Here is an 11143-nt window from a genome sequence, read left to right as displayed (position 1 = left end):
ATTTTGCCCTCTTCTGTTGGGCAATTGGTGACATTTTGCCTGTTTTGAATAGGGCCGATACTGACATTGTTATTGTTTGGTTTGCTTTTAAATAATAAATAGGCTTGGCAGAAATCAATAGGTATTTTGTTATAATTTTGACAGATAAATATTATTTTTGAGCATTATTTTTCTATTTTTAGCCATTTTAAATTTTCACAGCTGTGGAAAGTTATGGTGAATCAGACAATGGGGGATTACGCAATAATTATTTAATGGCATTAGAAGTTGAGACTCAAAAAGTTAAAGCTTTATAACTGTTAAAACACAAGCTGTCAACATCACGTCAAAATATACAAATTAAGTAGTTTTAAATCAAACACTGCATTATCAAGCAGCCTTTTTCTTACTTTGCCCATCTATAAATATCTATTATTATCGATTGAAATATTTTATGTGTGTGCCAGGTGAACTCCACATTTATCAACATTTCCAGGCAAAAATCTAATCCTTCCAAGCCTCTACTAAAACGTCAAAAGCCTCAAGTAATGGTGAATTGTGTTGGTTAATTAGGAGCTCCTGCAGAGCCAGCAGAGGGCATCATTTTTGTGAGCCCCACCAAAAGCCGTTTACCGATTATTTTAAAATGGAACAGACTATTAGGTGATTGTAACTAAGTATTTCGTGCCAGGAGGTGTTGGTGCAGGAGTTGTAATTATGAAGATCTCTGGTGTAAGGAGTTTCTAACTCTTGGCAGTGTCCCTTTAAGTACCTAATGGGCCCGAGCCGTGACTGATTTCCCCAGGGAAAGAGAACTCCCGAGCCTTTCTTATTACTGCGCAAGGCTCAGGTGCTGCTACCGCTCTCGAGTCTCGACTTTCCTCGGGGAAAGGAAGGAAGGAAGGAAGCAGCCGCCCGGCGCATAGCGGTGGGACGCCCCACCCTGCCCTGACGCGTGTAGGCACGGCGAGGTCCCTTCCCGTCCCAGCCAGGTGAGGGCGATCCGCTTGCCGCGGGCGGTGCGGGGCAGGGGAGCGGGCTCAGGAGGCTCTGAAGGAGGCGCCCTGTTTTGTGTCCCGATTAAGCAATGGCTCCTGAGCGGAGCAGAGGGTTTCCTGTGTCAATCAGCCCGGGGTGTCCGGGAAGCCCGGCCCCGAAGAGCGCTCTGGAAACAGGGGGCTGGGCTCCCTCCCGAGGCAGGGACTAGCTGGCCTGTTACGTGAGGGCGGCAGGCGGTCTGGGTGCAGGACGGCTCGACCCCACAGCGGCACCTGACCTGGCCCTAGGCTGAGGCTGAGCCTGCCGCTGCCACCCACGCTGCGATCTCAGCGGCCGCCTGACCTGACGCGCCGTCTCCGTCCGTCGACCTCGGCCTGTCCTCCTCGCCCGCCGGCCGCGCCCCCGGACCGCGTGGGCTCGAGGAGCGGGCTCCGCGGGGCAGCCAGGCAGCGCAGCCCGGGGTAACACGCTGGGGGGTGGGGGGACTGGCTAACCCCGGGAGGCCGGGCTAGCCCCTAGGCACGAGCCAGAGGGGTGCGGGGCGCACCCCGGCCGTGTGTCTGTCTCTACCCTGCCGTGCGGGGGGGAGGGGCGGCGGCGGTGGGGGCTGCTCCCTGCCCGGCGGCGGCTTCGGCCCGGCTGCGCTTCCGAGCTGTGGAGGCGCCAGAGCTGGCGCTGTCACATGATGCGGTTCCTGGAAAGTTCCTGGAAAGCAGCCTCTGCAGTCAGTCACCAGCGGAGGGGCGGGGGGCGCCCTGGCTGGGCCGCGAGCCAGATACGTGCGAGCGAAGCGTCTCGGACTTGCAGCCGGGGGCGCCCCTGTCGAGGGGCAGCCAGCTGTCCCGGCGGCACGAGCCCGCTCGCCTCGCAGAGGCCGCCGCGTTCTTCCGCTGCTGCTGCTGCTGCCTGCGAGGTGCGGGCGCGAGGGGCTGCCCGCCCGCCTGCCTGCCGCCGCCGCTCCGCCTCCGCCCGGGGGGGCCCTGCCCGGCCCGGCGCTTCAGAGGCGCGTCGCCTCCCGCCCCGCGTAGACACAGCCCAGGGAATAAGAGCAACCTGCTCGTCCCTCACCTGAGCCAGCCCGGTGCCCCGTAGCCCGAGCGACCCCCCGCGTTGGCTTCCCTTTGTCTCCGGGTTGCCCCACTCCTCAGTTCCTGACCCAGGGACGCTGGTGAGGCGGCGGCGAAGGTAAGCCCGGGCTTTGGTTCCCAGACTGCTCCCGCTGGGGCCACTGGGCCCCGGCCGCGCCTGGTGGTTTGTTGGCCGGGCCGCGCCGCGCCGCATGTTCCTCGACAGCAGCGGCGCCCTGGCGGGGGCTAGGCAGCGCTTTGGCGCCTGCCTCGTGCGGGCACGTTGGGGACTCGGCCCCCGAGGTTCCTCCAGGTCCGCTGAACCGCGGCTCCGGGTGAGGGGAGACGCCGAGCCGAGCGGGGGGCGGGCGGCTCCTTCCTCTGCCGGGCGCGGGGAGGGGAGCTGTTCCTGCTCCTGCGCCGCGCCCAGGAGGTGAGCGCTGGGCTGGGTGCGGGGAAACGCGGGCCGGGGCTCGGCGGTAAGTCGCTCTCTGCTTGCAGGCTGCGGCGGGCGAGCACGGCCGGGCGCCCCGGGCGAGGGGCTGGTGGCATGTCGGAGTGGCGCTGAGAGGCGGGCGCCGCGGGGCTGGAGCGGAACCTCCGGGCTGTGACCGGCGGGTGACTTGTGCCTCCCCCCAAATGACCCTGCGCTCCTCCGAGTCCTCGGATGGCGCGAAGGAGACCGGGACCGAGTGGCGGAGTCCCGGGGTTGAGGTGACCGAGGGGGCTGCGGAGGAGGAGCCCTGCGAGGCGGAGCGCCTGGCCGAGGCCATGGGGGAACTAAGGCGGGCAGGTAAGCGAGCGGGTCGGGAGCAGGCGCCTTTCCCGGGGGCTCGGCCGGGCACATGGATCGTAGACCGTGAGGCTGGGACACGCTAGCGCCGGGCCCGGGCACTTGCTTGCTGCCTGGGGAGGCGGCCCCGGCGTGGAGATGGCTGAACCTATCGCTGCCCCTCGCGGAGCTTGGCTTGCTTTCCCCGCGCCGTGGAGTCTGGCCAGGCGGTGGGAGTCCCTGGGAGGGGACGGGGGTAGACCGCTTAGGCCCCCATGCGGGCGGGCGGGCGGTCTGAGTGTCCCGCATCGCCCCTCAGAGGTAAATAAGCTGCCTAGCCCAAAGGCCGGGTCACATCCTCATCCCGGCGGGGCTGGCTTCGCTCGCTGTCTTGTCTTCCCGTGCCGCGGGCAGAGGAGCCGCTTCTGGCTAGCTAGCGAATCGCCCCGGCCGGGCAGCCTCTCCGCCAGACAACGGGGCACGAGAGGGTCGGGGGAGACGCCTTGCCCAGGCTCCCTTCCCTCGGGCTGCAGGCGGACGAGGCGATGGTAGCAATTTCGTACAATCCCTCTCCCTCGGGGCACACAGCGCTGCGCCCCTGGAACCCGTCGCTTTTGCTGGGTTAGAAGCTTTTTGTCTTGTGGTGGTGTTTGCTTCCTAGAAAACACCTCGAGGTCTTTGTTTCGTGTGTCTCTATTGTAGATTACCGGGTTTCCATTTTAATAATAAACGCAACTTTTAAAAAAATGTTGAATAACTTTAAGTTGCCTGTTTTGGAAAGATTATATCTGGTGGAAAAACTACTCTTACAAATTCTCTGAGAACTGTGTTTTGTTTAATATATAAAGTGAAGCTAACTTTTAATTAAGCTGTAATACCATCATAAAACAGCTAAAATAGCATTTTTGTCCCAAATGGAATTCAGAGCTACTGTCCACAGGGAAATAAATTGTTAAAAATAGTATCAAACTTGAATTTCCCAAGTCCAGAAGAGTTAAGGGGGCTTAAAAAGGCTAAACTAATGTTCCTATGCACTTTTAAAAACCTCTTCAGTTGTATTTATGCCACTCAAATAGGTGTTTTTCCTTTTCCTTATTTAATGTAGCTGTATTATATCATGGACTTTTTTTATTCTCGTTAATCTAGGAACAACCATAAGAACTTAAAAATGCAAGATTTTTGTCTTAATTAGATTGCTAGAATGAAGGACTTGTCTCACAATATGGGTTTCCTCCTACTTGTACTGCCTCATTTTTGACAAATACAAGATTCATTTGACTAATAAGATAACCAGAATTATTAAAAGTAGGATCATTCTTGACTTCACACATTTATGTTAGATGTGAACTGATTTTGGATGTTGTACACAAGATGGTGCCTGATAGTTTCCCTTATAGTTGTCAGCAAATTTTGAAATCTAATACTTAAAAGTGTGAACTCTGCAGACTTGTTTAAACAGGAATACACATGGAAATAGTGACCCGACAGTGTCATGATGACATTGTACAATAAACTCAGTTAAATATTTAATAGAAATACTACAATGCCTGCTTTTTTGGGAAGTATTAGTATCTGTGACTTTTCTAGTAATAAAGGAAATAAGGTACTACAAAAACTTCTGCAATTTAAAAACTTTTCTTTTTTTTAAAACAACAAAACTCTCTCTCTCTTCTAACAGGGTGGTATTGGGGTAATATGAATGTTGCTGAAGCCAAAAAGAGATTACAAGATGCTCCAGAAGGTACTTTTTTGGTTAGAGACAGCTCTCATTCGGAGTACCTACTGACTATCTCTGTAAAAACATCAGCTGGACCAACCAATCTGCGTATTGAGTATCAAGATGGCAAATTCAGACTGGACTCCATCATATGTGTCCGATCTAGGCTTAAACAATTTGATAGTGTGGTCCATCTAATTGAATACTATGTTCTTACATGCAAGGACAGAAAAACTGGGCCTGAAACTCCTCCAAATGGAACAGTGCATCTTTATTTGAACAAACCTCTCTATACTTCAACTCCATCTCTGCAACATCGCTGTAGAATAACTATAAACAAATGTACAAGTAAGATCTGGGAACTGCCTTTACCAACAAGATTAAAAGAGTACTTGAAAGAGTATCAATACCAGGTATAAATATCTTTTTTCTAAATATGCCTCAGTAGAATAACTTTAAATGCAACTATTAAGATCAGCCAAAGAACTGAGTATCCAGTTGTATAATTCAGCATGGAATTTATTATCAAAATAGTCAGTCTATTTTGAGGGTGGGGGAAGGTTTGGATTTAAAATGCCTCCAAACAAGGCTTTGCACAGAGCCTTCTCAAATAGTAATTTTGATGGGAGTGGAGGGATAAGGCTGCAGGCTCTTTAACAAGGCATGCTAGTGTCATGCTAACTTGTGAGGAGTTGGGATTCTGTCCAGAATGTACTGTCTTATGTTTGAAGAAAATGGTGTAGAGCACTGAAATGGCCACCAAGTAATATCTGAAGTGATGATGCACAGGAAGTGGGAGAGACTGCAGCTTTAAATGGGAGAGGTCACAGAATAAGTAAAATGGCCTCAATCATCTGATTCCCAGACTATTTTGGTGCTGATGCTGGTATACTTTTGCAATTTTGCAGTGGCTCTTGCTTGTGACTCTTACCAAACTTATGCAACTAATCAACCAAGCCAAAAAGCTATCAACCTCAGTTTAGTCTGTACTGAACCATAATCCTGTGGGGTTTTTGTCTTGTCTTTTTTGCAGACACAAGAGTACTGTAGTAATTAAATGAAAAACCTTAATTCCAAACGTTTTAAAAACTGGATTTAAGGGGAGACACTTCATTATCTATTTTTCAGGGGACCCCCCCCCCCCCGTGTCACTGATATACCAGATTGGTATACCAGCATCTTTGTTAATGTGTTAACATACTCCCTTGTTACTTTTTAGCCTCTTTTGGACGAGGCAATAGATTCTACACTGCAGCTGTTCAGTTGCTCAGTTCCAATATCTAAGCATGAATATCCGTGGTTATGGCTACCTTCTACAATGTAGAAGGCCTTTTTCAGTTTTTCTTAGAAATATGGGAAAGTTTGTTTATTCACTGCTGTAGCTGTCAGACTGTATTCAATAAAGTAAACCTAACTGCACAGGTTGTATCTTTCTAATTTTGTGTTGAAACTTGCTACATTTAGACAGTGTTTCCTGTGAACTTCAGTTCTTTTTCTCCCAACCAATATACAAGTACACAAATATCAGATGGTTGGGTAATATATTCACGTTAGCAGAGTGGAGAATGCTTGATAAATGCCTGTAACCAAAATGGGGATAGAGAAACTACCAAAGACTCTACTTGTATTGCAGTAGTTCCCAGAAGCTGCAAATGGGATTGAGACCCTCTTGTGATAAATGCTCAACAAATAGATGAGGCAAAGATCATTCCTTTATATATAAGTATAAATAAAAAGCATGTAACAGAATAGGCTACAGGTAGTAGAAATCTGTAGTTACATAGAGGAACTGGTGCACAGCTTGATGCTCAATCATCACTTTTATAAACAACCAAAGGGTTAAGATAATCTTAACATTTACTTATTCTCAAATAGAACTGATCTTGAACAAGGACTGCCATGACTTGCTAGAAGCAATACCTGCCCAGGTTGAAATGCAAGCAAAACAAACTAGGCTTCTTGTTTTGAGCCAAATGCCTTTATGCTACTGTCCAGACCCAATATCCACTGATCTAAACAGACTTCAGTCTGTATGCAAAAGTGGGGGTCTCTGGTCTCACCATGCCTTCTTGGTCTACTGCCCCCTGCTAGTCATAGTCTCTCCTCTGAGATACCAGTGGTCTATGGATTTCAGGAAATCCTAATTCTGGAGTACCTTGGGACCAAGGCCTCAGTATGGCATTCTGGACTTGAAGATTGCTGCAGAGCTCTGGCCTCTCCTGGTCACAAGCTGGAATATCTGGCAATAGCTACCAAAATCTAGTATCCTTCTATTCTGCTACTTATTTATGCAAACACACTGAAAATATAGGTGCATCAATCATTTGTATTGGAACACAGAACTGCATTATAGTTGGCTGGAAATTTCAGTGGGGGGAGGGGGTTGAGATAATGGGTCTTTTAGCCCCAGTGACTTTTAGTGCTTCTTCCTGTCTCTTCTCCTACCCCCTTCCCCTCTCCCCCTCCCTCCCCCCCCTTTCAGTAACCTTTGATAGAAACTAGGTAATCCACTGAGAGACCTGCTACTACTGCCAACAGCAAGCTATTGTGCTGGCTGTTAAACTGCTGACCATTTTAAAATAAATTTGATATTTAATGGATATTTGACTTCAGGGATCCCAAAGGGTGGAATGGGGTGAGCCTTGTACTAAGCTGGGGAGGGCGTAGGTGGGAGAGACCAGACACTCCAGAGCTATTCCTTGTTCTCAAAGAATCTACCATATGTGATAGAGTGGATCAAACAAATTAGAGTTGTTTTGGTGGGGTAGGGTTATTAGGAGGCAACAGTAAGAGGTTATTGACTTAGTACGATAAAAGTGAGTCATGGCTTGCCAGTGACAATGGGCCAGCAGGTGTTTTGTAGGCCTCGCAGCATGGCTAGATGGGTTTTGTTGGAAGCTTTCCAATGCATAAGGGACAGCAAAAGAGAAGCTGCTGATTGAAGACTGGGAATGTTAGCCAAGTGAAAGACAGTTTGGGATAAAGTACAATCAGCTAGGTAGGGTGGGATTAAGTCAAAAGTGTTTCTTGGTGAAGACAAGCAGCTTGTGCTTAATGTACTGGTGGGATGTGGTGGCTGTGATGTGTTTTTGAAGCAACCAACAGTATTTTGAAAGGATTTGAGGAGAAACGTCCCTATGAAAGACTAGGACTTATCTACATTAGGGATCTTAATACTGGTTCAGCAAGGCTGCTGCAAGCCTCTGGGGTAGACACACTATGTTGGTGTGACTTACCCCAGCTTGAAACCAGGGTAAATTGCACCAATGCAAGCCCCCCATCATATTGGTGCAGCAGGTTGTGATAAGATGCACCAGTGCAAAAATTCCTTATGTAGAGAAGCTCGTTGAGCCTAGGGACACAATCATGAGACAAACTTCTTAAAAAGCAGTGGGAGGAGGATGGGTTTGTGGATTTTGCAGCAATGCTTAGAATGTTAATCTTTAAATTACTAGTTCTCTAGAGTCCAAACCTGACTCTGAACTGCTGTGCTATTGCCTTGAATCTGTAGTAGGCTCAACCAGACTGAATCAGCATTGCTAACCATAAGTGCTCAAAAATTGAGAATCAGAACACAGATCATCAGATGGAATTAAATCAGGAGACTTCAAAAAAGAAAAGTGTTCGGTCTTGTTTGTTTGTGGGGTTTTTTGAGCAGCACAAGCAGGGCCACGTGGTGGCGGCTCCCCCCTTCCTGCCCCGCCCCTCTCCCGTGCCCTGCCCTGGCCTGAGCCAGCGTAAAGCAGGCGAGGAAGGCTGCCTGGCCTTTGTGTACCTGTGGTCCCTGCGGCTCCCTCGATGTGCTCAGCGTGGGGCTAGGAGGACGGGAGGCTGAGGGACCAGGTCAGCATGCCACTGGCCCTGGCCTGGAGCTGTGTGGTGGCCGCTCCCAACCCCTCCCCCCGCCTGCTTTGCACTGATTCCGGCCAGGGCACTGGTGGGTCCATATGGGAGAAGGGCGGGGCCAGGGATGTCAGCAGGGAGCGGCTCCTCACAGGAGGACCTGGCAGGTGCCCCCCTCTGCAGTTACGCCACTACGGCAGCGGGAGGAGGGGGAAAGCAGGAAATGGGCCCGCAAACACCCCCACCACTATCACTGAACACAGTGGCCAGGGCACTGGGCCCGTGGTACATGGAGGGGGGGGGAAGAGACTTGGCACCCCCCTTGCAAAAGGTTGATGACGCCTGTTCTAGGGAAACACTCTCCAATTACTTTAGGGAAGGTGAGGAGTTGGGAGGGGAAAATGGAGTGTTCTTTCCTTCTACTGAACCAATCTTACTTTGCCCACACCACAAAAGTCTGAGAATTGCCCATCCCCTGTTTTATTTAGGAAGTAGGGCTAATGTCCTATTAGTTACCCACCTCTATTATGGCTCAGACTGTTCTAGTAAGTAATTGCCATTACTACTAAAGCTTATACCTAATATTGGAGTTAAATGAAGCATCTTCTTATTTCAGCCCATCTTGTTTTATAAGTTGTTTTTTTGTATACATACAAAAGGATATATTCATGGCAAAATTCCTATTAATGCTTTCTGTGTGCGTGCGTGCATGCGTGCGTGTGTGTGTGTGTGTGTGCGCGCTTTAGCCTCTCCCTCCGTCCCCCATCAAAATATTTGATAGGAAGAGTGCATTTAGAATTGGGTGTCTTGCATGAATAGTTTTTTCAGATTTTAAACATCATTGCCTTTGCTGTCACTAAAATAAACTCGAGGCATTATACTGATGCAGCCAGAATGTATAAATTAAGTGTTTAGAAGTGTTCTCTAATTTATTTGAGTTTCAAATCACTAATCAGTTTTAAGAAACCTTTTGGTGGGAGAAGAATGGCTTGAACAATGTTGTAGAAATTGATGTTCTATTGCATAAAAACATTCCTTTAATTTCCAAACAAATAGTATAATTAGAAACCACCTAGATGAGTGAGATAGCCAGTCAACATAAAGGAAATGGGTGTGAAAATGCCTCTTATCTTGATCTGAAGGTCATGAAAACCACCTCTTCATGCTGCCCAATGTTGTCTCATTGTTTCCCATCCGTCTGTATCATCTATTGTCTTGTATACTTAAATTGTATGGTCGTTGGAGCAGGTACTCCCATCTTGTCTTTTGTACAGCACCTAGCACAGCGGGGTCCTTGTGTGTGACTAGGTTTCCTAGGTACTATAATACTACTAATTACTGCAGGTTGAAAGTGAGTTTAAAGATCAGGGAAAAATAACTGAAATCCATATGTCTTTGTCTATAAGACTGAACTTTAGGAAAACAAAGCATATGGTAAAAACATGTTGCTGTTGCGATCCCAAATGGCAACGGCTTAATTGATTAAGAAATACAATGAATACATTAGATGGTGGAGAGAGTCTACAGATTTCTAAGGAGGGCTTCAGAAAGCAATAAGATTCCCCCAACCCCTCCCCCCCCCCCCAAAAAAAAAAAAAAAAAGTCAAACTTGTAGTGTCTGACCTTCAGTGATAAACCATGTGGATCTTTGCTACAGTCAGAAAACTAAAAGAAACCCTATTTTAAAAGGAGAGGACCTGCTTTTTTTTTACAGACTTGAGACCAAACAAAAAAAAAATTTTGCAAAATGCTCCAGAATCTGAATGCTGAGGCAACAGCATCAAGAAAAAACTCTAATACAAGAATAAAAGCTGTGTATTTGCGGATGACAAACATGTAGAGATTTATTGGAGAAGATTTGGATGGATATTATGCAGGAAGTTTTCAGGGTTGACTCTGATACAGAGTTAAAATAAGAACAACCAAATTAAATGTGTGCCGCCAATTTTCTTTCATTGACATGGCTTATGTAAATTATTTTGTTTTAGATCAAATTGTCTTTAACCATTACATAATTGAGGTTTAAATTCTGCCTGCTGTAGAAAAGTAAACTCTGAATTATGCTAAATATAGGACCTGTCTAAAGTCCATGGGAAAAATTCCTATTGACTTCAATAGGCTTTGGATCAGGCTCTTTGAGAAAGTAGCATGGTGTGTTGCTTTGTCAGAAGGTTATAGGATTTGTTAATATTAAATATATATGGTTTAGGCCCCAGTCTTACCATCAGATGGAGTCAGTCTTTCATTGAGTTTGGTGGGCTTTGGATTGGGTGGACTTATCTGTTAACCTACACTACTATATATCTGTCATTGCTGAAAATTTCTTATGTGGTCTCCGAATCTTCGCAAAACCTCTGCTCATTTCTCATCCCATAACACACAGAACACAGGTTCCACTTGTACAGATTTTATCGTGGGACTGTGGCCATAATTAATGATATAATGGAACAATTTTCCTTCTCTTCCCCAGCAAGGATGGACATAATTAAAATACCATCTTTATTAAGGAAAAAGTCATGGATCATTATTTGATTTATTTTTTGTTTGTAGAATTCCTTATTGGTTCACTTTTATATGAAAAACAGTTTTATACAGGACTTAGCCAGTACAAGATATAATCTGTGTAGTTATATGCAATGATTGTAAAGGTTTGTATTTTTAATTATTACATCTGCTACTTTTTTTTAATTCAGCTATACTTTGATAATATCTACCATGAATTTAAGCTACAGTGGTGTTAATGTCTTCATATATGGCTATGCTTTG

General features: G+C 47.3%; 1 protein-coding gene across 3 annotated transcripts; it reads left to right on the top strand.

Moving 5' to 3' along the window:
* The first annotated feature begins 785 nt into the window (after positions 1-785).
* On the top strand, positions 786-5953 carry SOCS2 (suppressor of cytokine signaling 2). Of its 3 annotated transcripts, none has more exons than XM_067559818.1 (3): positions 786-971; positions 2547-2838; positions 4496-5953. In XM_067559818.1, exons 2-3 carry the CDS (start codon positions 2685-2687, stop codon positions 4951-4953), a joined length of 612 nt encoding a protein of 203 aa, XP_067415919.1. In that variant the 5' UTR covers positions 786-971; positions 2547-2684; the 3' UTR covers positions 4954-5953. The 3 variants fall into 3 exon arrangements, with proteins under 3 accessions (XP_067415919.1, XP_067415920.1, XP_067415921.1); XM_067559819.1 differs by lacking the exon at positions 786-971 and adding an exon at positions 1010-1439; XM_067559820.1 differs by lacking the exon at positions 786-971 and adding an exon at positions 1466-2163.
* The last annotated feature ends 5190 nt before the right edge of the window (positions 5954-11143 follow it).

Source organism: Emydura macquarii, unplaced genomic scaffold, assembly GCF_026122565.2.
Source record: "Emydura macquarii macquarii isolate MOO-44397 ecotype Brisbane River unplaced genomic scaffold, CSIRO-AGI_Emac_v2 contig_2205, whole genome shotgun sequence".
Lineage (NCBI taxonomy): Eukaryota > Metazoa > Chordata > Testudines > Chelidae > Emydura > Emydura macquarii.
This window is presented reverse-complemented; position numbering and strand designations above follow the sequence as displayed.

What these genes read in the sequence shown, in the direction of transcription:
- SOCS2 (XM_067559818.1), top strand. Translation starts at nt 2,685, where the DNA reads ATGACCCTGCGCTCCTCCGAGTCCTCGGATGGCGCGAAGGAGACCGGG. An exon ending in GGGGGAACTAAGGCGGGCAG is followed by an intron (nt 2,839 to 4,495) that starts GTAAGCGAGCGG and finishes CTCTTCTAACAG; the next exon opens with GGTGGTATTGGGGTAATATG.